This window comes from Rhinatrema bivittatum, chromosome 13 (assembly GCF_901001135.1).
Source record: "Rhinatrema bivittatum chromosome 13, aRhiBiv1.1, whole genome shotgun sequence".
Classification (NCBI taxonomy): domain Eukaryota; kingdom Metazoa; phylum Chordata; class Amphibia; order Gymnophiona; family Rhinatrematidae; genus Rhinatrema; species Rhinatrema bivittatum.
This window is the reverse complement of record NC_042627.1, coordinates 35,267,554-35,293,877: the sequence shown is the minus strand read 5'-3', so window position 1 is coordinate 35,293,877 and position 26,324 is coordinate 35,267,554. Positions and strand designations below refer to the sequence as shown.

Here is a 26,324-nt window from a genome sequence, read left to right as displayed (position 1 = left end):
AGAGTCAACAATTCCCCTAAACCTCATGAGATCTGACCGGTCAGGCACATCCCATTCCATAGAGATAATGAGTGATATTCTAAGTATGTTTGCTCCTAAAGGAATTATTTAAAGAATACAAATATTTACACAGAGGTTAGAGCTTTCTTTTAAAGCAAACTGTTAGCTCTGAGCATAACGATAATTGTACATTTAGCATTTTACAAAGCTCACAGTATAAAATGGAAATAAATAAATACTTTTAAGAGTTTTATTTTCGAGATGAGCCAAAATCGTGATCAGCAAAAGCATACCACCCGCATTATTCAGCAAGTTCTAGCAGATGGCAATTATTACAATAACATTAATCTAGGAAATCAAGCAACTTTATTTCCCAGGAAGGCGGTAGAAAGGGAAGCAGTAACAGAATAGAGTTAGGCATACTTGGTAGATCTTTAGGACCTTATCTGCCGTCATATTCTATTTCAACATGTACACCATAAAACTTAAAGGACTCCGACTACCTCAATCATACAAAATAAGTAGTAAATGTTATATAAAGAAAATAACGTATTCTCTTACCCCCTCAAAATTCGCATATCTTAATTATACCACCTGTTTCAAGTTTGGTAACTACTCTATCCCTATGTCACCATTGATTAATTTAAGAGCTCTATCGCTGTCTACACACAAATATGAGTTTCACGTAAACTGGTTTCTACTGCAATTTTATCGCATAAATATTTGGACAATATAACGGCCACAAAACCCTCAGCAGCTTCCCTATCAGTGACAGAAAAACCTTTACCTGCACCTCTCACGATGGAGGCCGCCATACTTGCACGTCATACGATACAACTTTATTTCAGCGCTCGATCGAGGAAAACGAACAAAAAGTAGCTGAATGACTTGAAGGCGTGGCGAAGACCGAGAGGCTTTGTGACGTCATGTCCATCGCTTCTGAGGTTTCGGCAGTTACAGTATGACAAAGGCGGAGGTAAAGGAGGGAAAATACTGAACCCTCAGTTCAAGCACCCGCACCCCGCTCGGATCGCGTTAGTGCCGTCTTCAGCGGTCTGAGCCTCGCGAGGGACAATGAAGCCGCCCGGGCAGTGCAGCCTCTGCGCTCTCCCGGAACCTTTCTCTTGGGGGAACTAGCTACCCCCAGTTTCATTTTCTGGTCGGATTTCCGTAAATTGTGAGTTCCTGGCTGGCCTTAGGACGCCATGTGTTGAGGCTGAGAATGAAGATAGGATGGCTGCGGTTAGGTTAGATGATTGTATCCGGGTGCTGGAAGCAGCGAGCGCTGAGCCCGTGCGGTTCCTCAGGTAAAGGTGGGAATTGGGTCCGCGGTGAATCGCTGCTTTGCAGCTTGGAGGAGGGACTGGGGGATTTCCACCCGACTTGCTACTGCTTCTGTTATATAATGGATGTGATATGTTAATGGAGGGAGGTGGCGGACGAGGGTAGCCATTGATACATCATTAGAATACAGGGCAGTCCTTTGGTAAAAGTCGCACCAGGCATTGCTAGTTTAAAAAGCCAGCTTTCCTCCGCCTCTCGCGCTGACAGTCAAATCGGTGGTAGTTTGGGGTCATGGTAAAGCACTACTGTACTCCCAGTTAGAGTTGCCAACTGTCTTTACTTTTTCTGGACTGTACAGAATTTTGAGGTACTGTACTGAAAAAAGAGAGAGGGCTAAAATGTTCGGAAATGTCCTGCAGCCCCAGCTGCAGGTTGACATCCAAGTCCCTCATGTGATTATACAATACAGTGTGTGATTTGATAGCTATGCTATATTCAGTATGTGTTGAATACATTTTTTTTTATGTTGCTTGCTTAGACTTCAGTCCATAATTTAATCATAGGCCTAAAAAAATGTACAGAACAATAGTTTCACTTCTGGACTGGTAAAAGCAAACCTTTATTGGAGTTAAAAAGTTTGAGAACTTGTGGTCAGGATATTAGGCGCCAAAGGGGTAGGCTCAGGAGTAATCTTAGAAAATATTTCTTCACAGAAAAGGGTGATGGATGCATGGAACACTCTCCCAATGTAGCCAATAGAGGCAAAAACAATAATAGTTCAAGAAAGCAAAGGATAAGTGCAGTGGATCATTAACTGCAAAGAAGTGAGGGGAAAAATCAGAGATCACCTGGGGGTCTATGGCACTGTAGCAGCATGCAAATTCGGTGGACTAGACGAGGTCTTATGTGCTATTCTATGTTTTTCTAATGGTGAAAAGTGTCAATAAGTCGTATATGCATTAACTCCATTAGCAAAGATATTAAACAGGATCTCCAAATATTCAGAAATTTGATGGCTGAAATTTGGCAATTCTGCTCCCAGTCTATGGCTGTGCCTCCCCTTCCTATCCTTCCTCATTACAAAGGAAGTGCCCAACACGGGGCAAGAGCATCAGAAGGGTTACAGAGCACATCCTTGTGTATTCCCACTTTTCTGACCTGATACTAGTCTGCCGCAGTTCTTTTTGTCTTGAGAAACTGAGAGGAACCTGAAAGGGAGGAGGGGGAAATGGAGAAGAAAGGAGGTGGGACAAAAGATAATCCAAGGGAAGATCTTGATAGAGAAACCTGATGGAGGTAATATTCTAAATGGCAGCAGAGAGAGGCTAGTTGGCCCATCCAGACTGCCGTTATCCTTTCTTGTTTTATACCACCTGGGTAGATGAACATTTAAATTCCTGTACTTAAAGCACACTAGCTCTTCCCCCACCTCAAGTCTTTTACATGATCTCTCAATCCTGTTCTTATCACTATTCTCTTTTATCTGTCCTAAGCATGCTCATTAATGTTGGAGCAGTCATAATTATAACCCTATGCTTGTTACCCCAGCTTTCTTTGAAATCTGATGCAGCCATACACCCTCTGTCTATTTTTATGTATTTTCCTTCATTGGTCCTCATGGCTGGGGAAATCTCAGATGCTAAGTTGTCCAGCTGCCTAAAATTTGGCAGCTGGTGCCTCTGCCAGGGAGAGGGGCCATCAGTTGGCTCTGGGCTGGAGAGTAGCTGAGCCCAGGTGAGAGTTGCTGTCAATCAAGAGCCAGGCAGGGAATAGGTGGGAGAGGAGCTGTCATTTGTGAAATAAGGTGCCGGGACTGGGTGGGAGATGAGCTGCAATCTGTGGTTGGAAGAAGATCAGGGTCCAGATGGGATAGGAACCATTGTTCTTGGATGTGGGGAAGCAGCTGCCACAGGCTGGAAGGTGGAGGACTGCTAGGGGTAGGACGAGGAAAGAAAAAAAAATCACAAAAAGCAAAATATGCACATAAACCCTTAGATAATACAAAGGAGACACACGCTATAAAGAGATTTGTTTTTCCATTTTGGTGCTTAAAAATATGGGCTGATTGGTTCTCTAAAGTTTTTTATATGACTGAGCAAACACTAAAGGCCCATCCTTCATTTATTCTATTTATTACCTTTAAACCCCACCCCGCTCTCACCACTGTGCTCTCTGTCTCAAGCATATTTCAGTTCTAGTTTCTGCTACTTCTACTGGTAGATAATCTCAGGCATCTACCACCCCCTCAGCAAATTCATATTCCCTGTACGTACCAGGATCAGTCCAGACTCCTGGGTTTTGCCCCCCCTCTAGCAGATGGAGACAGAAGTTTATAAACAAAAAACTCCGCCTACATATAGGCTGGTGCCACCTACAGTCTGGCAGTATTCTTCTGTCTCCTAGCAGGTGGAGAGGGTGCAAAACCTACAGTCTGTGTTAGGCCTACGTTGGTTAGGTGGTTTTTGTGAAAAAAAAAAAAAAAGGTAGGAAAGTTTGTTGGTTTTTTGTCTAGTGGGAAGGGACCGCAGAGGCTTGCCTGCTGGTCCCAATCCCCGCCTCCCAGGGGAAGTTAGGGTCCTGAGGGGACTGTTCCCCCTGGTAGAGGCAGCCGAGGAGTGGGAGAGCCCCACGTACCGGCTCCACAGGGCTGGGGGTGATACCGGGGGTCCCGGCTCACTCCCCCCAGCCGGCTCCGGATCCGAGGTAAGCAGTTTAAAAAAAAAAAAAATTTGTTTTTATTTATTTTGTGTGCTGTGTGTGGTGTGTGTGCTTGTGCTTGCTAGGCTGTGCTTGCTCGCGGTGACTGGAGCCCGCCGATCCGGGGAGAAACTTTGATTTTTTTTTGTTCTCTCTGCCTCCGTTCGCCGCGCCAGTGTGAGGGATGCCTCGGCAGGCATCGTGCAGGGCCTGCGGGTCCGCGGCAGGGAGGCTGTCGCGCGACAGTCTTTGTTCCGCGTGCGTGGGCGGCGGAGAAGGAGGGTCGGCGGTGCCTTCGGCGTCTCGGCGGGGTAGGCAGGACCGCGAGGTAGCAGCGTTCCCGGAGCGGACGGCTGCGAGTTCGTCAGGGACGGCGGCCATTTTGCCAGCGTTTTCGGCGGGAACGGCGGCCATTTTCTCAGCGCGGGCAGCACAAGTTAGCGCGGGCCGGCAGACCAGCGCACAGGTGCGGGACCCGCCGCGTTTGTCCCCCCAGAGGGTGTCTGGAGGCGAAGAAGGGCTGTTAGGGTCCGGGTCTCCTGGGGATGATTCCCCCGAGGATGAGGAGGAGGGGTCATCGGATTCCTCCTTTAACTCGCGGTTCGTGTTGCTTATGCATAAGGCGTTTAAAGCACGCCGCCTGGCTCGGAAGAGAGGTCCGGGGGTCCCCGCTTCTGAGAGCGGAGCGCCAGCGGTCAAGGCCCCAAAATCCAGTACGGGGGGAGGGGGGCTGTCTAGGCCCCGGCCCAGGCCAAGGCCTCTTCGTTCCAGGGGGGCGGAGGGGCCTTCGCTCTCCTCGTCAGAGTCGGAGGCGCTGGCGGATCCGGAGGAGGATCTGGACTGTCCATCCCAGCCCCCGAGGGGGGTTGAGGGGGATGAAGAGCCGGAGCCTAAGGATGCAGGGACACTGCACGCTGCGGATGGGGACGATCCGAAGGTAGTTCGGTTGTTCCATAGGGATGAGCTAGGGCCCCTCATCCCGGAAATCCTGGGGGAACTGGGAATCCCACTTCCCCAGGTAGAATCTCGTCTGGGTCAGACGGATCCGGTTGTCTTGGGCCTCAGGGGTCCCTCGTCGGCGTTTCCACTACATTTCTCGGCATCGGATTTGATGTTAAAGGAGTGGGATACTCCGGATTTGGGACTCAAGGTAGCTAAGGCTATGGATAAATTATATCCACTGCCGGAGGACGTGTTGGAACTTTTGCGTCTGCCAAAACTTGATTCGGCGGTGGCGGCGGTTACCAAAAAGACCACCATCCCGGTAACGGGAGGTACGGCTCTCAAAGATATACAGGATAGGAAGTTAGAGGTTCAACTGAAGCGTATTTTTGAGGTCTCGGCGTTGGGTATCCGGGCCGCGGTTTGTAGTAATTTTTCGTTGCGAGCCGGTTTACGCTGGGCACAGCAGCTGTTGGCGAATGAGTCTCTATCGACGGATGAGGCGAGACAGGCGAGTCGATTGGAGGCGGTCATCGCGTATAGTGCGGACGCCTTTTATGATCTCCTGCGCACTTCGGCACGGACCATGGTCTCTGCGGTAGCGGCGCGGCGACTGTTGTGGCTTCGCCATTGGGCGGCGGATGGTACCTCCAAGGCTAGGTTAGGCTCTCTTCCCTTTAAGGGGAAGTTGCTCTTTGGTAAGGAGTTGGAGGATATTCTAGAATCCTTGGGGGAGAATAAAGCGCACCGTTTACCGGAGGATAGATACCGCTTCCGGGGTGCTCCAGCCGCTCGGCCGCGGTTTCGTGGGGGCCGTAGAACTCGTGCGGCGCGAGGATCGAACTCTTCGTTCCGTCACGGTGCGGCCCGCCAACAATCGTACTCGCAGTCCTTTCGTGGGCGTCGATTCGGCCGTCCGGGGGCCAGTCCGGCTGTGCAGGGCAGTAAGCCAGCGCAATGAAGTGAGGCCGGTCCGTTCCTCGGTTCCTCCGGTTGGAGGCAGGTTAAGCCGGTTTTACGAGGAATGGACCAAGATTACGTCGGATCAGTGGGTCCTAGAGGTGATAAAACACGGCTACGCGTTAGATTTTTCACGCCGTCCGGCTCCGGCTTTTCTGGTGTCCCCTTGCGGGTTTTCAGAAAAGCGCCGGGCGGTGCGGGAGACTCTGGCGCGGTTGCGCGACCTCGGGGCCGTCGTTCCGGTTCCGACCGGCGAACTCCGACAGGGCCGGTATTCCATTTATTTCGTGGTACCCAAGAAGGAGGGGACGTTTCGTCCCATTCTCGACTTGAAGAGTGTCAACAAGTGTCTAAGGGTTCCGCGTTTTCGAATGGAAACTTTGCGGTCCGTGATCGCGTCGGTCAGAAAAGGAGAGTTTATGGCCTCTCTGGACCTCACAGAGGCGTACCTGCACATTGGGATTCGACGGGAGCACCAACGGTTTCTCCGTTTTGCGGTACTGGGACAACATTACCAGTTTCAAGCGTTGCCATTTGGCCTCGCAACGGCTCCGCGCACGTTCACCAAGATTATGGTGGTGGTGGCGGCGAGACTCCGCCAGGAGGGGCTGTTGGTGCATCCATACTTGGACGATTGGCTGATTCGGGCCAAGTCGAGGACTCTTTGTCAGCTGGCGATTCAGCGGGTGCTGCACCTGTTACGCTCACTGGGCTGGGTGGTCAACCTGGCCAAGAGTCATCTGGTGCCGTCGCAATCCCTGGAGTATTTGGGGGCGGTGTTCGACACGTGTCAAGGCACGGTGGCCCTAACGCAAGAGCGTATCCTCAAACTACAGGGGCAAATTTGCAGGTTGTTGCGCAAACCGGTCCCAGTGGTCTGGGACTATCTGCAGGTCTTGGGCTCTATGAACTCCACGCTAGAGTTAGTTCCATGGGCGTTTGCGCATATGCGTCCCTTGCAGTCCGCGTTGCTCTCCCGCTGGAGCCCGGTCTCGGAGGAATTTTTCCTCAGCCTGCCGTTGACCCAGGAAGCCAGAGACAGCTTGCCATGGTGGCTCTGCCAGGAAAACTTGAGTCGCGGGGTTTCGTTGGAAACTCCGTCGTGGACGGTGGTTACCACGGATGCCAGTCTGCTCGGTTGGGGAGCAGTCTGTCTCGGTCGAGCGGTTCAGGGAACATGGTCGGCTCGGGAGGCGTCGTGGTCCATCAATCGGTTGGAAACTCGAGCGGTGCGATTAGCTCTGGTGAAGTTCCTCCCGCTTCTCCGCGGGCGTTCCGTCAGGATTCTGTCGGACAATGCGACCACGGTGGCTTATATCAATCGTCAGGGGGGAACCCGGAGTCAGCCGGTAGCGGCAGAAGCTCGGTCGTTGATGATATGGGCGGAGGCCCATTTGAGCAGTATCGCGGCTTCCCACATAGCCGGGGTGGAAAATGTCCAGGCGGATTTTCTCAGTCGGCATTGGTTAGATCCCGGGGAGTGGGAGCTCGCGGAGGACGCCTTCAGGCTCCTTTGCGATCGGTGGGGCACACCGGCGGTGGACCTGATGGCCACGTTCCGCAATGCAAAGGCTCCTCGATTTTTCTCTCGTCGACGGGAGACGTTGGCGGAAGGAGTGGATGCACTGGTAGTTCAGTGGCCGAGGGATGTGTTACTTTACGTGTTTCCTCCGTGGCCGCTTATCGGACGGGTGCTGCGTCGCATAGAGCAGCATCCGGCGGAGGTGATCGTGGTGGCTCCAGAATGGCCAAGAAGGCCCTGGTTCGCGGATCTGGTGAATCTAGCGGTCGAGGGGCCACTTCGGTTTCCGTTTCTGCCGGATCTCCTACATCAGGGGCCCGTTTGTTTCGACCTGGTGCATCGCTTTTGTCTAGCGGCATGGCTTTTGAGAGGCAGCGGTTGAGCTCTAAAGGATACGCGGCTTCCGTGGTGTCCACGCTGTTGCATTCCCGAAAGAAGTCTACGTCTTTGGCGTACGTGCGCGTGTGGCGACTGTTTGAGACTTGGTGTGTGCTTCGCGGCACAGCACCTACCCGGGCGACTATTCCGGATATTCTGCTGTTTCTCCAGGAGGGGTTGGCTAAGGGCCTGTCCTGTAGTACTTTGCGGGTGCAAGTGGCAGCGCTAGGATCTTTTCGGGGGCGGGTGCACGGAGTTTCGGTGGCGCAGCATCCGGATGTGGTGCGTTTCCTTCGGGGGGCAAAACAGTTACGCCCTCCGTTTCGTCCTCCGTGTCCGTCTTGGAATTTGAATGTGGTTCTTAAAGCGCTGTGTAAGGCACCGTTTGAGCCTCTGCGACACGTCACTCTTAAGGACTTGACGCTCAAGGTGGTATTTTTGGTGGCTATGGCATCGGCGCGGCGGATTTCTGAGCTGCAGGCTCTGTCGTGTCGAGAGCCTTTTCTGAGGATTTCGGATTCGGGAGTCTCCTTGCGAACTGTGCCGTCCTTTCTACCAAAGGTGGTTTCGTCCTTTCACGTCAATCAGACGGTGGAGTTGCCATCGTTTGGTCAGGGACAGTCTTCGGATCCCTTAGCTAGGGACCTGCGGAAGCTGGATGTTCGGCGCGTCTTGTTACACTATTTGGAGATTACTAATGTGTTCAGGGTCTCCGATCATCTGTTCGTCCTCCATGGTGGTCCCCGGCGAGGTAAAGCGGCTTCCAAGACTACAATTGCTCGTTGGTTGAAGGAAACCATTCGCTCAGCATATCTGTTGGCGGGGAAACCGTTGCCGGTGGGACTGAAAGCCCACTCAACTCGCGCCCAGGCTACATCCTGGGCGGAATGCCAACATATTCCTACAGAGGAGATCTGTAGGGCGGCCACTTGGAAGTCAGTCCATACTTTTGCCCGGCACTATCGTTTGGATGTGAAGGCGCCAGGGCCGTCGGGGTTTGGAGAAGGGGTGCTTAGAGCAGGCCTCTCCGGCTCCCACCCTCAGTAAGGGAAGCTCTGGTACATCCCAGGAGTCTGGACTGATCCTGGTACGTACAGGGAAAAGAAAATTAGGTTCTTACCTTTTGCTAATTTTCGTTCCTGTAGTACCGAGGATCAGTCCAGAGTCCCGCCCAGTATTGCGATTGTCTGCCGGGAGAGGATGTGTGCTCTGTGTGCTGTTTTCTGGAATATGTTTTGTTTGTTGGTTACCTCGAGTTCGGTACCCAGTTGGGTGGAGTTAAGCTTCAGTTTGGCTTAGTTTGGAGGTAATCTTCAGTGTTCTTTGGGTTATTTGTTGCGGGTTCTCCTGCTACTTTGACATTCAGTAATACTGCCAGACTGTAGGTGGCACCAGCCTATATGTAGGCGGAGTTTTTTGTTTATAAACTTCTGTCTCCATCTGCTAGAGGGGGGGCAAAACCCAGGAGTCTGGACTGATCCTCGGTACTACAGGAACGAAAATTAGCAAAAGGTAAGAACCTAATTTTCTTTTCTGACCCCTTGTCCTTGATGTTCCTTTTCTATGGAGCATGTCATCTTTCTGAACTCTCTCTAGTGGCCTATAGAAAAGCAAGATTACCTCCTATTTTTCTGCTATGCAACTGAACATATTGTTAACTTTTCCAGTTGTTTTATTGCATTGATTGGCTCTCTTGAGGTTGTCTGAGAAGATTATTCATGAGATCTTTTTGTTGTTTTTAACAGTTTCCAGTTCTTGCTCTTTTTAATAGATCTAATGGGTTTTTGCATTTCAAATTTATGAATGCACTTTTTTTTTACCTAAGGTCCATCAAACCCAGTGTCCCAATCCAGGTCATACATACCTGGCAGGATCCCAAAAGGGCGACAGATTCCATGCTGCTTATCACAGAGATAAGCAGTAGATTTCCCCGAGTCCATTTTAATAATGGTTTATGGATTTTTCTTCCAGGAACTTGGCTAAACCTTTTTTAAACCCATCTATACTAACAGTTTTTTACCACATCCTCTGGCACTGAATTCCAGAATTTAATGATTGTGAGGAGAATGGGATAGGAGGCCCAGACAGACTGATTGTCTATAGCCCCACATTTCCCTAGGGTCAGCCCTGTATGTGTTGGATCCGCAGCAGCCACCTCTCACTAGGCTTCACAGAGGACTCTGAAAACCTTTTTTTAAAAACTGGCTCTAAGTTCTCAAAATATTTTTTCAGCACTGCATGTGATTTTTATACTATACAGTTTTCTTCAGTTGTGGTTTATTTCTGTTGTGACCCAATTCTTCACAACTGTGCTGGAAGCCCAGGAAACTTTCCAGCACATTCTGAAGTCTGATAAGGCTGCAGAATTTATGCATCTTTAACAATTTTCTGTTATGGATCTGTGATAGGAAATGTTGATTGTACTGTAGCTTTGCAAGTTTGTTTCATCATTAAGTAGCTACAATGTTTTGCTTGTCCTCTCTGGCACATTAGGGTGGCATTACTATCTTAGGTTAAACACATTACCTAAGCAAAATGTGTGTGTCTCTATATATCTATATAATCATATAAAAAGCCTTGCTTATCATAGTTTCAAGTTTAGTCAGATAGACTTAGACCTCTTAATTATGCTGATATGTAAAGCCTGACTTTTTGTCCTTTTTTATTTTCCAACCAGTGTGCAAGAAGGCTTGGCCTCAGACTTCACTTTGCTAACAAAGGCACTGTATGACTTTCATAAGCAGGAGCCTGCTGATCTGAAGGGGAGCCCTTTAAAAGAGCTGGTAATAGAAAACTTTGATGAAGAGCAGGTTTGGCAGCAGCTAGAACTTCAGAATGCAGCAGTTCTGGATTACTTTCAGAAAGCTGTGGGTGAAAATGTTGAGGATGAAGGCCTCACTCTTCTGGAAGCCTCCTGTGAAGAGGGTAGTGCTGGTAGCAATGACGAGGAGCCAGAGGATGAGTCCAACAAGAGCAGGGAGGATACCCAGGAAGAAAATGAGGAAACTAGCAGGAAAAGAAAAATTAAACTGATAAGGAAAGCACCGTCCAGCGATGAGGGCTCAGACATTGACTTTGACATTGATGAGCTGGAGCAGAAAACTAAAACTGCCAGAAGAACAGCTGTGGGACCAGCAGAAAAGTCAATAGTGGATGATAAGTTTTTCAAACTGGCTGAGATGGAAACTTTTCTAGACGATATGGAGAAAGGCAGAAAGGGGAGTGATGAGCAGGATGACGATGAGATTGATTATTTTGATGATATTCTTTCCGATGATGAAGATGAGGAGGAAAAGCCACTTAAACGAGGAAGGAGGGTAACAGTATTTCAAAATATTTGACTTGAGTAGTTTATTATTATTTTTTTTATGAGCACTAATTTTATTAACTATAAATAGTACAAGAAGGAGCTGGTCTGGATTCATCAGAAGTCAGACTACATGGAAAAATCAAGGTTAAATTCCTTCATATCTAGAGGTTGGAAGGGCCCTTGCAAAACCTTTTCGATATGTCTGCTCTGCCTATACATTTATTTTTATTTTTTTTTTAACTTAAATTACTTTTATGTGCTCCCCTTATTTCTTCTTTGTCTGGGTTGGTAAAGTAGAAATTTAATAATTTATGAATTGCTCAAGGTGATACAGAGCAATATAACGAGATAAATACTTAAAAACAGACAGCAAACTAAAATATAAAAAAAACCTTCTAAAAGAACCCCAGATAAAATACAGAGCATACAATGCAGTACAACACATAGAGCAGCACTTCAGTGGAGCTGGAAGATCAATGTTGTCATATTTAGCAACCAAATATTAAATAATAGGTACACCTGTTCGTCTATTTTAAATTAATAGGAGATTAGCTACTATATATTTTTGTGGGACCTCTCCTCACAGGGTCATGGTATTTTTACCAGACTCTTTCTTGTGGTCTCTGGTCCATTTTACTTTGTATTTTTTTGGATATTTTTATCATTTATATCACCACACTTTCACCATTAAAAACTGTTATCAAACTTTTGCTGAATTTTTATCAAAAAGCTGATGAAACCTTCAAACCACAGTCTAATATGGAAAATGTCACTTTAACTTGATTTCAAGACGCTGTATTCTGCAAGAGTGGGTGAAGCAGATAAGTACTCTTGCAGAATACAGCGTCTTATGCCGGTTTTCCAGCCCTCCCCCGATTTACGATTTTTTACGATAAATCGGGGGAATTGTTATTGTATCGTGGCTCTATTTTTGACGATTTAAAATATATCTGACGATTGTTTTAAATCGTCAAAAAACGATTCACATCCCTACTGGCTAATGTGTATTTATAGCAATATCAATGGACCAATAAAGCTCTCCATTTACACCCTGGTACTAAATTACCAAAATGTCTTGTTAGAAAGTGAAAATTGTATAGATCATAATTATAGCAGTGTTCTGTTTTATTACAAAATCGATCCACTGCACCCTGGAGTTTTAGCATGGCTGAATTGTTTCAGGAAAGATTTCATGCTCTACTTGCCCGAAAAACAGGTGTCTACAATGCATGCACAATTTTATCTTAAAAAAAAAAATAGAAAAAGCATTTATTGGTTTATAAAGATCTGTCTTAAATCTCGTGTGTTCAGTGGACTGGTTATTAACCCAGTCACTAGTAGGTTTGCAAAACAAAAGCATTTATTAATGTGTATCAATTCTTAAGTTACAAATGAGAGCATATGGAGGAAATATACATAAGCAGAAAGGTATATGCAGTAAAAGATGCAGAGGAGAAAACATGCTGGTTAATTTTCCCCTATGCCATGGCTTCTCAAACTAGTCTTGGGGACCACACAGCTAGTTGGGTTTTCAGGATATCCACAATGAATATGCATAAGATAAATTTACATATCAGGGAGACTAAGTATATGCAAATTTCTGATGAATATTCATTGTGGATATCCTGAAAACCCGACTGGCTCTGGGGTCTTCAGAACAGGTTTGGGAAATCCTGCCCTATGCATTCAGTAAATACAGATACATTTTCCATTTTTTGGATAGAACTTGTAGTCTCTTCAATATCTGTTTTGCCCCATTTGTTTAGTTAGAATTTTAATTGCCTTTACTGTAGTGATGACAGTATACATAAATTAAAATGCAAATATAGTTGAGAAAACAGGTACATCAGATTTCTGGTACTTGGCATTTTTTGGAAATGCAAATGTTCTTAATTGTACATTTGATAGCAATTGTAAACCAATGTGATGTGTGTACACGAACGTCGGTATATAAAAATCAATCAATAAATAAATAAGATGCACTAGTGGGTGCTGGATATCTATGGCACACTTGTAAACATATGTGCCTTGAAGGGGGTCTATGCTTTCTTGGCCCCACCTATTTAACAAAGCCCTTATATTTCTGATCTGCCTAGATTTATTCAGCCAAAATGGGCCAGGTGTGATTTTTGTCTTGTACAGCAGAGCATAAACAGAATGAAGGTTCTTATTATTGAATGGTGTATAACTGTGATCGTTTTAATGGTGTGATGGATGACTCTTCCTTTTTTTTTTTTTTTTTTTCTGCAGCCAGTTAAAAGTTCCAGAGACTTGAAGTACAAAGATTACTTTGATCCAGTAGAAGATGATGGTGAAATGGTAGAGGAAGCAGCAGCGTCTGAAGAGTATGTATGCAGATAGGTTGTGGCCTTTTTCTAATGTTCAATTGTTTGAAAATAAATCTAGAACTCTAATGTATTTGTATCATAAAAAAACATCTTCAGCCTGAAGAACGTTATTTCTATTTAAAAGAACATCTTAATATCCATTTCTTGCAAAAAAAAAATCTTTTCTCCTTAAGTTTGAGTGGGACTCAGCCAATTCCGTTTTGTTTTTTTCTAATTACTGGTTCTCCCTGTGCTTGTCTGTCAAAATCATATATCATTCTTTCACTATTATCATAAGTCATGCAGTATTCTTTCATTGTGTGTCAAGCATACCAACAATGGCTTATTTCATTTAATGTGTTATAGGAGCAAGTCAGAAAGTAATGAAGATGATGACATGGAAGACTTGGTAGGGTCCAAGAACACACAGGAACCTGTGAAGAGAGTGACATTTGACCTATTGGATCACAGCGAAGGGGAGGATGTTAGAGAGATACTTGGAGGGAAGAAAAAGGATCCCGTGGAACTGAAATCCTCCTTTGAGAAAAGACAAGAAAAGGTGATTCAGATGTGCCTTTTTAATAAACTTCGGCTGGTAAGATACGAGCTGGAAGTTTTGCTTTTCTGTGGGTAGCAGAGGCGTGGCATTGTGGTCACAAGAGAATTGGTGGGAATACAGAAGGTGATATGGTGGTGAAAGGCAGAGAAGAGGCAGAAAATAGAAAAAGACCAGTGAGGAAAGCAGTACAGCTGTGAACTAAACCAAATACAATAAAAGATGGTCAAGAAACATCCTGATAGAGATCTATATTTTTGCCCTTCTCCACCTTTGCAACCTCCAGAAGTGCAAAGTAGATTGGGTGATATAGCTACACACCAGGAGAAACTGCTCATTCTCAATTCTGGGCTGATCACTGTAGCTGAGGCTTGGGAAATATTTTTTTTCCATTGCTACAATATTAGTTGGTGACTTTTCACTTTCCACTTGTTTACTATGCAGGCTAGAGAGAGCGCTATTAAGTAATCAGAGGCACCTTGGACTTAATGGGTCTCTGAACTTCTTTCAGCCTGGCTAACTGGGTATCTGTTCTTCTGTGTACGAATAATGGTTCAGATCACAAGTGGGGTAACTCCTGTCCTTCAGAGCCACAAAAAGTTTGTTTTTTCCCAAAGTATGTCAGTGAACCATTTCTCAAACCAATGTATGCAGACATATCTGATGAAGATGCATTACGGTTGTTCTTAAAACAAGACTCGCCGGTGGCTTTTGAGCTGCTGTGTCCTAGGAGTGCTAAGGCTGGTGACTGCTCTGTAAAACAAATGTGGCAGTAGAGGATGAACCTGGTGGGGAGGGGCTTGACGATGCCCATCTTGCTAAAAATTTCCCTTGGGTTTGTGTATAAAAATGCTGCATGGTATTCTTTTGCTTTATTTCATGAACTTTTTTTTTTTTATTGCATTTACAAGTATTATTTTTCTTTCCTATTTTAAGATGACTGAAAAAATCAAAGCCCTAGAAAAAGAGATTTTGGAGGAAAAGTCTTGGCAGTTGAGTGGAGAAGTGATGGCACAAAAACGACCTGAGAACAGCCTTCTAGAGGAGACGCTGCTCTTTGATCATGCATCCAGAACAGGTGAGGGACCCTCTTACTTGTGTGCGGTGTATGTGTGGAGCCAACCACTTTAGAATTAATTTTAAAGGGATCCTTAATGCAGAGAGAGAAATATATCTGATCTAGATTTCATGTTCGTACCACAGATCAGTCCAGACAAGTGAGTTTTTTGCATCCCTACCAGCAGGTGGAGGTAGAGAACCAAAAACTTTGAGGCACTGCTACATAACTGAGAGTGCCTCCTGAGGTCCTTCAGTAGATGGTAGAGGTGCAAACCTGCAATTAAGAAAAAAGAAGGGACAGAAGAAGAGAAGTTAGAATTCACTCCCTGAGGTTTAGGTTTCTTCATGGGCCATCCCTGAGGTTGACCCGGGCAAGTGGGGGGGTTGGTAATCCCTGACAGCCAGGAGCCAGGCTCCTTCTCAGAGGTGATGCCAGCAGCAGCTTAATTTTTTTGCTTGAATTTCTTCCTTTTATTTAATTATCTGAATGGAAAAAGAATTTTAATGATTTCAAAATTTTCTTATCCCAAGTACATGAGCTGGGTGGTTTAAGTGCAGAATTGTGAAGTTCTAAAGATAAAGCAGAGTATAACAAGTGATATTTCAGTCTTTAGGTGCTGACAATTTAGAACATAGGGAGAGAGCCGAGAGGAGCAAATTTTCTCTCATGCATATTCATTGTGGATATCTTGAAAAGCCAACTGGTTGGGGGGTTCCCAGGGCAGTTGGGAACCACTGATCTAGACATATGGATTCAGGATCAGTGGGTTATGCACCTTTACCAGCAGATGGAGATGGAGCAAACTGACTTCAGTATATATACTGCAGTGACATCAGCCTGCCAGTATTCTCCATCTCCAGCAGATGGTGGACATGCATTTCCCTACTGGGGATTGCTTCAAAATTTAAAGGAGAATTAATTGGAGATTTGAGTTGCCTAGCTGTCCTGTGGTGATCCCTAATGGTCTCTCCCCCAGTTGAAAATTCTTGAGGTGATTTCTGTGATCCTTCAGATGTTTGCCTTGGTCCTGTAGTTGGTTCTTTAGCAGGCATGGATTTAGCTGAATTAAGTAGCTGGTGCAGGAAGCTGAGCGCGACAGTGACAGTATATACCCTCTCCCCCTGCAGCCGGAGACATTCTTTATACTCAACCAGGAAAGGCTGAGCTCCAAAAAGATAAAAAAAAAAGTAAGAGACAGAGAAGAGGGGTTGTTTTTAGGACTTCCTCCCGTCTCTGTGCTCAGCACGCCATTCAGACATTCATTCCTGCTTCTATGGGCATTAAGGGAACTGGGCAGCCTGGCGGGTTGAGCAGCCCGAGTGGACTAGGCCCCGCTGTTAGGCTTCTGTTTGGATGCCGTGTGGTAGGCCACGGTGACATTTTCGTGCGCTTTTTTTCTGTGTGTTCGTCTACCCTCTAGAGGACTTTCTGTGTGCGCAGTGCATCCAGCTGTGTCCGAATTGTGTGCTGCCTATGTGCACATTCTGGTATCGCTTGTGCGCCCAGGTTTGGTGTGGTGACATGGGCTTGATTTTACGGTGCATAAATTTTGTGCATCTTAATTTTTTCAGCGTGAACTCGGCTGGATGCACATCTTCAGTCACCTGTTAAGCTTACTGACGAACTAATGGCGCTGGTGTTTCCCTCTGTACTGCCTGTCATATTTGGGCATGTCAGCCTGGAGTTCCCTCTAACTTGTGCCAGCGCTGCTTAGAGGCTCAGGGAGAATTATCTTCCTCTGATTTTACTAAGCCTGGTTCTTCCCAGCCTGATGATGGTCTGGTTAAGGACATGTGAGGAGGGACGCCTGACCTGGGAACTCCCTTGACTGGTTCTTCGGCAGGGGACAGCAGCTCAGAGGGGGCCGCAGAAGTGCCTCCTGGTTTTGGCATGGATCCTTCTGCCTTTTCTTGGGTAGAAAGTTTTTAAGGCTTTCAATCCTTTCTTCAGGCGCAGTCCTTAGCCCATTCCAATCCGGTCAGATCCTCAGGCTGTGGCCTCTCCCGGTTCTACGTTTAAGCGCCAAAGTCACCTCTGTTAACTGCAGGTGTTCCCGACAGGAATCCAGATGGCACTGGTGATGAGGCAGATCCTAACTCTGGAGGATGGGGAAATTCCTGCGGGACTGGAGCCCTATAGGACTATGCTGCGGTTCTTTCATAGAGATGAACTGCCGGCCCTGATTGGCCTCCTTGCATTCATTTTGTTTCGTTGTCTTGAGTCTGTGTTTAGCCTGGGGCTTTCCTGCATGATTTTATAGTGATGGATTGGTGTACCCCTAAGCATCAGCTGACGGCTTTTACCAGTGTACATCTGGAAAAGAGTCCCCCCCCCCCCCCCCCCCCCCCCCCCCCCCCCCCCCCCCGGCACAAGATCAATGTTTCTGTTGGCAAACTTTTTCAATAAACAGCTGTTTGTTTAAGATTTGGTCACAAAGCTTCTGTGTCCAGGTATCTCGCTGTCTTTTTTTTTTTTTTATTGATTGATTCTGTCTTCTAGCACCTGTAATCACTGAAGAAACAACAGTGCAACTCGAAGATATCATCAAGCAGAGGATAAAAGACCAGGTTAATCTGCCTTTTGGTTTGCTGCTACTGTTATGCTATTAAAGCATTTTTAAGCGGGGCGTTGGGACACATTCAGACATATGATGGGGGAGCAACCAAGGCAGTGACGTTACAAGTCTTCATGGGGCTGGTAGTAGCCACAGTGGAAGCAGCCGAGATTGGAACCTCAGCCAGGGTCTCTGTACTTGTGCTGAGGGCCCCATAGCCTGACTTTTTTTTTTTTTTTTTTTAGCAGTGAAAGGTTATAGACTCATGCCAGAAATTTAAAAAAAAAAAAAAGCATTTGGTTAGCTTAATAAAACATTTTGAGAAATTAAGCAAATGAGCAATAGAACCATTAGGCAAGGAATGTTTGGGTGGAGGGGGGAGCCCAGAGTCAATGTATTTAATGAATAAACACCGTTTCCTGCTGCATTTTAGCCTGAGCTTGCCCTTCCATGAATTGATCAGGCCTGAATCTGCATTGCTTTTGAGATCACACTAGATTCGTGCTTAAGGTTTGATTGCAGGCAGGCTGGTGTAGTTTTAGAAGGAATACTGGCTACAGCAGGGCCCAAGGTTGTAGGTCAGTAGGAGGTTATTGTTTAGAAATGGGAGCTGGGTCTGCCATTCTTTAAGCCCCTCGTCTTCATTTATTTATTTTATTTAAACGGTTTTATATACCGACAACCGTTTCCACATCGTGTCGGTTTACATATAACTTACAACCAATGTATATATAGGCATTGCCTTTACAAAGAACAGTAAACAAAAGAACAATTGATGCATCCAAAGTCTGACTACCTCAGAAGAGGAGAAGACTTTAATGTCTCCTCTGCAGCTGCCATCCTAGTTTTCCTGCTGCTCACTTGTGATGTGGTGAAGTGTCTGTGAGAGCAGAATGAGCTAGTATTGAAGGGTCTGTGACATGCCATCTCTGGCTGGTACAGCAATGGTGCCGGTTACAGACATGGATTTTCAGTAGTAGCTAGTGATCTTTGGCACACACACTTTACAGAGAGAACTTATAAGAGGTATGTGCTTATCCAAGAAAAGAAATTTACAGCTGCTAGAAAATGCTCCCTATGGAGGATGTTACTAGCTGTGAAGGCTGCAGATTCAATGCTGCCTTAGTACTCTAGCTTTAGCTTTACCTAGTGGACTGTGGATTCTAAGATTTGATATTTTAAAATAGAAGAATTGACCCCTGACTTTAAAGATGCATTTTCTCGGGCTGTACCAATAGAGGATCTGCCTGTGCCTTGGGGACTAGCTACTCGTAATTTACTTCATCCCATTACGCTGGCAAAACAGGGTAATGTTAGTAGATCGATGAAACACGTGTCACTATGGGCGGCTAACATCCTCCTTTCTGTTTGAAGGCTTGGGATGATGTAACACGCAAAGAAAAACCCAAAGAGAATGTCTTTGAATACAAAAAGCGATTAACTTTGGACCATGAAAAGAGCAAATTGAGTCTGGCTGAAATTTATGAACAAGAATATGTGAAACTCTCTCAGGTAAGATGATGGAAACTAAGTACTACTCTGGCAATTGGGGAAGAGGTGATGGAGTTCAAATTAAATCCACTATTTTTCAGTGATTTTTTTCTTTTCAGTCTCTCCACTAGCAGGTCCGACTCCAAACCAGTTTTGTCGTGCGTGCAGGAACATTGTCATAGCTCATGGGGAGGATAATTTTCAACTGTGTATACACTGGTAGCTAAGGTGTAATCTGGGTAACTAGGGGTGGGGGAGGGAAAGTGCATGTGGGGAGGGAAAGTGCATGTGGGGATTTTTTTTTTTTTTAAATTCCCCCCCCCCCCCTCGATGTGTCCTCTTCCCTTGCGGACCTGCCCCGCACAAACAGCAGGTGCAGAGTCCAAGGGGACTTCTGAGCCCATGGACCTTGCAGGTTGTATTCCGAAAGGGAAATTTCTTGGGGAATGTGTGGGGTTTTTTGGGGGTTTTGTTTTTTTTCTTTCTTTGAAAAGTAGTTTGCAGTTACAGAAGTATCCACGAACCTAAAAATAGTCCTGATAATGGGTGGAAAATTTTTGAAAAGATGAATCTTAGTAGCTTAATTTCATTTTTAATGTTGTGAGGTTTTTTTTCCCCGTTATAGGTATTATTTTTCGGGGGTTAGCTGTGGTGTACTACATTACAACAGTGAATGTGTCTGCACCTTTAAAGGTGAATTTTAAAAGCCCAACTCGCGCCAAAATTAGGGGATGTGTGAATATGTCGGGCCGGCACAGGCCGAGCAGACTTTAAAAGTTGCCAGGAGACACATGTACATGTGCGCACAAATAAAAAGTTGTCAAAAAGGAGAGGGGCATGGGCGTTGCAGGATTTTACCATGACATTTGCACTTAAATACATGCACTGTTGCGCGCCAGTGTGCCCTGTCATGTAACTTTACTTCTGCTAAACTGGGAAAATGGCCAACGGTGTTGGTGCACATGGCTTTTAAAATTCCCCCACTTACTTGGTAGGAATTATTAGGAAGGGAATGGTGAATAAAACAGAGGATGTCATAATGCCTCTGTATCGCTGCATGGTGAGACCGCACCTTGAATACTGTGTACAATTCTGGTCACCGCATCTCAAAAAAGATATAGTTGCGATGGAGAAGGTACAGAGAAGGGCAACCAAAATGATAAAGGGGATGAAACTGGTCCCAGTACTTGCCAGGTTCTTATGGCCTGCATTGGCCACTGTTGGAAACAGGATGTTGGGCTTGAAGGACCCTTGGTCTGACCCAGTATGGCAGTTTATGTTCTTTTGTTCTTACCCAGTAGAAGTGGCATTTGCTGCACACCCACTTAAAATTGAGCGCACGTATGCATGCATATATGTACATTGTTGTAAAATGGCCAAGTCCCTGGGCCAACTAATGTGCACACATGTGCCTGTGCGCTGGTTTAAAAGTTGCTATCTTTAGAGTATAGATGGAGCTCAGCAGCTTTGAACAGTCCTATTGTTTCAATTTGCATATATTTGCTGTTGCACCACAAAAGATTAGCGTTTAAAAAAAAGCCTTGCAAAATGATCCAATAACTAAGAGCACTGAATTACAAATCTATTTCTATTCAGATAATCTTTTGGGTTTCTGTTCTGAGAGAAAAAAGGAACTTACTGTTCACACATTTGTTCCGAAAGCACAGTTTACATTCATTTGCCTCTCTGATGCAGCAACAAAGTGATATAAATGAACGCAACAGGATCAGTCCATCCTGTTGAACTGAAGAATCTATTGCTTTAGATTGCAGATCCTTCCTGCTGCATTGTGATTTTACACATATCCGTCAGTTCCCATTTTACCAACTCTCAAGGATACCAGCTGGGCTCCTTTTTGCTTTTTCTTGAGAGGTACCACATTGTGGTTCTGATCTACATCTCCTTGCTGGAAAGTCTGTCTGCCCTTTAACCTTTGTTCACACTTTCGATGGCAGGTTGCATGAAACAGATCAGTTTGCTATGACAAAAATTTTAAAAATTGTAATATTTCTGCTTTTACATGGCATGATTTTATTTTATGTAGTATGTTTGGTATTGGAAGTTTCTTCTTATGTAAATGGAAGGAATCTTTGTTGTACTCTGAGGCAGTTTGAGTGCAAGAAGTACCAAGGTTGCCAACTCTGTTTAAACAGCTGAAAACTCTAGGATAGGGGTAGGTAACTCCGGTCATGGAGTGCCACAAACAGCTGGCTTACAGAATTTCCACAATGAATATGAATGAGGAATATTTGAATACACTGTCTCCATTGTATGCAAATGTATCTCATGCATGTTCATTATGGATATCCTGAAAATCTGACCTGTTTGTGGCATTCCAGGACCAGATCTGCCTGTCCCTGTTTGTTTTGATGGTAAGTGAATTAGTGATCACTACATAATAGTAAGATGCTTGGAATAGTGGTTTTTATTCACCATCTATATGCCATTGTGTCAACACAACAACTTGCCTGCCCTTCAGGTCACATCTCGTGTACTTGGTGAAATTAAAAAAAAAAAAATCTATCTGGTTTTCCTGAGAGTCTGATGTGTGTGGCATGAAGTAATTGCACCTTTGGTGTGAAAGGGAAACCTGATCTTGACTGTGAAAAACATTTAAGATGCTTTGAATTATTTCAGTGACAGGTAGTAAAGGCACCAGGTGGAGCACAGAAATATTTTACTGCACACCTTGTGGAATTAGACCATATAAAGTGCTGTGCAGCATGAACAGTCAGTTTATTGGAAAGTTATAACCACGTTCCCCTCAAGCTTAGAAAGGTATTAGAGAGTTGCTAAAGACATTGACATCTGAACTGTGGCTGCATCTGTTACTTCCTTTAACAGACACACAAGTGCACACATGGGACTTTTCCTGACGTTCTCTGGAAGGCTTTTAGAATAAAAAAAAAAATACTTTGTTGTATTGATCCCATACGGGCCGATACAGTGAAGTCCGTGAGAGAGCGGGCGAATGCCTGCTCTCTCGGCGTGTGCACAGGCCTCTCTCCTGTGCTCGCGATTCACTATTCAAATTAGGCCCGGTGGTAAAAACAGGCAAAAGGAGGCCTCCTTTTGGACTGGAGCGGCGGATGTCAGCGAGTTTGACAGCCGACGCTCAATTTTGCCGGCGTCGGTTCTCGAGCCCGCTGACAGCCATGGGCTCGGAAACCGGATGCCGGCAAAATTGAGTGTCCGATTTTGGAACTGACAGTCGCGGGCCGACTTCAAATTTTTTTTTCTTTTTTACTTTTGGAAACTTTCGGGACCTCCAACTTAATATCGCCATGATATTAATTCGGAGGGTGCACAGAAAAGCAGTTTTTACTGCTTTTCTGTGCACTTTCCTGGTGCCCGAAGAAATTAGCGCCTACCCAAAAGGTAGGCGCTAATTTCTGAAAGCAAAATGTGCGGCTTGGCTGCACATTTTGTTTTCTGAATCGCATGGGAATACCTAATAGGGCCATCAACATGCATTTGCATGTTGTGGGCGCTATTAGGTTTGGGGGGTTGGACGCGCATTTTCGGCCCCTTACTGAATAAGGGGTAACGCTAGCTCGTTGAAAATGCGCGTCCAATAGAGGGTTAACAGTGCACTCCATCGGCCCGAAAGTAAATGAACTCCTGTTCTTTGTTTTTGTTCTTGAAGGTCTGTAGCTCTCTGTTAAGAGGAAAGGATCTCCCAAGTTCCACCATATGTTAGAAACTGTCTAAAACTGGAGGGCCATTCTTTAGTTATTTAAAGGCAGAGCCAGCAATTATAAACACTTCCTGGCATCTTCTGGGCGAAGATTTGAACATAGATGCTGAACCTTTTACAAAGATTCAGCAATATAGGGATGGAGGGGAACTCAGCAGATGTTACCTTTTCAGCAGCAGCAAAAAAAAAAGTATACGCTGGTTAATTAAGAGTGGTGGCACTGACTCCCAACATATTGTGAATAAATAAGAAGTTTGATTTTTAATATACAGACAAAAGTGTGCAATGTGAAAGGTCAATCTAGTAAATTTGAATTGATGTAGGAAATGTTTTGAGATCTAAAAATTTAATTTCCTAGCGTGTAGCAGATGGACTCAGGACCAATGGGTATAGTGTACTCGTGCTAGCAATTGGAGATGGATCAGATTTCAATCTGACGTCAGCACCTAGTACATATACCCCTGCAGGAAGTGCAGAATTTCAGTATTTTTCCATCTCCAAAGCAGTTAGGAGCTATCTTCACGCTCGCCGAGCATTAGAACAAATTTAAAGAACAAAACTCTACCTGAAGACGAGCCCCGCACTCCTGCGGTGATACCCTCGGGTCCCTCCCTCAGTTAAGTTTCCCGAGGTGATTTCCGTGGTCCCTCGGAGGTAAGAGCCTCGGTCCGGTGGCCGAATCGCGGCAGGGACCTAGCCCCTGAGCGAGAAGGGTTCGGGCGCGGCATAGAGGCAGCCTCGGTCCGGAGCCGAATCGCGGCGAGGACTTAGCCCCCAAGCGAGAGGAGTTCGGGCGCGGCTGAGAGGCAGCGGGTGCATCCCCTCGAGCGCGGCGGTGAAGGTAATTACCCTCTCCCCCCGCAGCCGGAGACCGCCCGGGACGAAACCGGGAAGCGCTGAAGACAAGGTAAGGCGTACATCATCTATTTAACCGGTCTCCGAAGATCAAGGAGGAGCAGGGTCTGCCCACGTGGAGACCCTCCAAGGAGGTCGCCATATTGCCTGCACGCTCGCCGTCGCCATCTTGGCCTTCTTCGAAGCCCGCCACCCGATCGAGCGCACAAATTAAGCTAAGCGCATATTATAGGCGCCCGAAAATAGCTGGGTGCATATTTTAAGCTAGGCGCCCAATAATTGGGCGTGTATTATAAGCGCCAATTTTTGGGCGTGTATTGTAGGCGCCGATAGTTGGGCACGCATTATAGGCGCACAAAATTTGGGCGCACATTCTTAGGCGCACATTAAAACTTCCGCTCATAAGCTTCGCGCACAGTACAAGGCGCATACCTACGGCTCGGAGCAAAACCGGCGCGCATATACCAGACGCAATGGAGCGCATAAGAGCTTACGTGTCCACAGAAGCGGCACCTCCAGAAATAGGCATAAAAGCCCAAGGCCTCTGCCCTGCATGCCACATCAGAGCCGCACAGATCGAAGAAGCGGACGCCCTATGCGCACACTGGGGCGGATTTTAAAACCCCTGCGCGCCGGCGCGCCTATTTTGCATAGGCCGCCGGCGCGCATAAAGCCCTGGGACGCGCGTAAGTCCCGGGGCTTTCGAAACAGGGAGGGGGTGTGTCCGGGGCGTTCCCGAATCGATGCGGCGTTTTGGGGGCGGGCCCGGGGGCGTGGTCGAGGCCTCCGGACCACGCCCCCAGGACCGGAGGACGGAGCGGGGCTGCTGGCGACGCGCGCAAAGTTAAGGGGGGGTTTGGATAGGGCCGGGGGGGTGGGTTAGGTAGGGGAAGGGAGGGGAAGGCGAAGAAAAGTTCCTTCCGAGGCCACTCCGAAATCGGAGCGGCCTCAGAGGGAACAGGCAGGCCGCGCTGGGCTCGGCGCGCGCAGGTTGCACAAATGTGCACCCCCTTGTGTGCGCCAACCCCGGATTTTATAAGATACGCCGGTGGCGCGAACAAAAGTGCGCGCGCATAGTGTTTGAAAATCCGCCCCACTGTGAGGAGGCCCTGGGAGACCCAGACCCAGGCCAGGGCCAGTCCCACCCGGGTCCCAGTGCTAGCTCCTCAGGGGGCACCCCGGACCTAGCTGGCCCACAGACTGTGACCCCCAGGGAACCGGCGCCCCTCAACTTAGACCCGGCATCGATCTCCTGGGTGGAGTTATTTAAAGGGATTCACGCCTTTGTCAAGATGCAGACTGAACCCCAGGCCGGCCATCCATATGCACCGGAAGACCCTCATGCCCCAGGACCCTCAAGGCCTAGGCACAGGCTCCCACCATCCAGAAGCCCCACCTACGGGGACACGGATTTCTCCGAGAAAGAAGTTGAGCCCCTCGAGGAGGGAGAACTCCCCTCGGGGACGGAGCCGCATTGAACCATGAGACGATTCTTCTCAAAGGATGAGCTTCCGGACCTGGTATCCAATGCCTGTCGGAACTCGCTATCCCGGGCCAAGGCACCCCGGGGGAACCTAGAATGAACCCCCTGCTGGAGGGCCTTCGACAGATGTCCTACCATTTTCCCTCTTACAGGTGGCACAACAGCTAATTGACCTGGAATGGAATGCACCGGAATCCTCGTTCAAAGGGGGTCGAGCCTTATCGGCCATGTACCCCCTGGACCCAGCAACCAAGGAACTTCTGGCGTGCCCTAAGGTGGGCGCCATAGTTTGCGCGGTCGCTAAGCGCACCACCATACCAATGGAGGGAGGAGCAGCCCTTAAGGATGCACACGACCGACGCCTGGAAGCCATACTGAAACAGGCCTTTGAGGTGGCAGCCATGTCTCTACAAATTGCGACCTGCTGTACCATGGTGACACGTTCCTGTTTATCCCAAGCCAGGAACAACACCCCGGGGGAAGACTTGGAACTGGCACTTTCCTTCCTCACTGACGCTGCCTCCGACCTAGTACGCACGGCAGCCAGAGGAGTGTCATCCACAGTGGCAGCCAGGAGACAACTCTGGCTGCGAAATTGGTCGGCTGACGCCTCCTCCAAGACACGCCTCACAAGAATGCCCTTCAGGGGATCCCTCCTGTTCGGCAGCGAACTAGAGAAGCTGGCTAACAGATGGGGCGACTCTCCAGTACCTAGTCTACCAGAAGACAAGACGAAGAGAAACCAGCGTTCCTTTCCCAGGCCCTCCAGAGGCAGAAGCTCACAGCGCTTCAACCCTTACAGGAACAACTACCAAGCGCCCCGCCCTACGGGCAGGAACCAGTCCTTTTGGAACAAACACAGCAGGAGGGGAACCAGCTCGGGTCCAGGCCCCAGCCGCACCCCACAATGAGATTCAGCCAACCCATCCAAGGGAAAAAGCCATAGGGGGCAGACTAACCCTATTCTACCGCAGATGGGTCGAGATAACTTCGGACAAGTGGGTCCTAGCCATCATCAGAGAAGGGTACTACCTGGACTTCCTTCGAACCCCTCCGGACAAGTTCGTGGAATCTCCCTGCCACGACCCCCTCAAGAGGGTGGCAGTGGAAGCTACTCTGACCAGACTCCTGACCCTAGAGGCCATAACCCCGGTACCAGCACGGGAAATAAATTCCGGGCATTACTCCATTTACTTCATCGTACCCAA

The 26,324-nt window shown here is 47.0% G+C and overlaps 2 protein-coding genes across 4 annotated transcripts in view; one reads left to right on the top strand and one right to left on the bottom strand.

Moving 5' to 3' along the window:
* The window catches only part of MCEE (methylmalonyl-CoA epimerase), a 76,830-nt gene extending 75,879 nt beyond the window's left edge, over nucleotides 1-951 (bottom strand). For 2 of the 3 annotated variants that reach the window (XM_029575781.1, XM_029575782.1), the window contains exon 1: nucleotides 788-951. In XM_029575781.1, coding sequence (XP_029431641.1) covers nucleotides 788-815 — 28 coding nt within the window. In that variant the 5' untranslated portion in view covers nucleotides 816-951. Of the gene's footprint in view, nucleotides 1-561; nucleotides 702-787 lie in introns of those variants that run through there. The other variant, XM_029575783.1, reaches the window with a different exon arrangement.
* Nucleotides 952-995: 44 nt separating this feature from the next.
* MPHOSPH10 (M-phase phosphoprotein 10) overlaps nucleotides 996-26,324 on the top strand; it is a 40,435-nt gene continuing 15,106 nt past the window's right edge. The window contains exons 1-7 of the mRNA XM_029575780.1: nucleotides 996-1,307; nucleotides 10,461-11,100; nucleotides 13,344-13,438; nucleotides 13,787-13,979; nucleotides 14,913-15,054; nucleotides 17,536-17,603; nucleotides 18,965-19,102. Of these exons, the coding sequence (XP_029431640.1) occupies nucleotides 1,234-1,307; nucleotides 10,461-11,100; nucleotides 13,344-13,438; nucleotides 13,787-13,979; nucleotides 14,913-15,054; nucleotides 17,536-17,603; nucleotides 18,965-19,102 (1,350 nt within the window). The 5' untranslated portion in view covers nucleotides 996-1,233. The remainder of the gene's footprint in view (nucleotides 1,308-10,460; nucleotides 11,101-13,343; nucleotides 13,439-13,786; nucleotides 13,980-14,912; nucleotides 15,055-17,535; nucleotides 17,604-18,964; nucleotides 19,103-26,324) is intronic.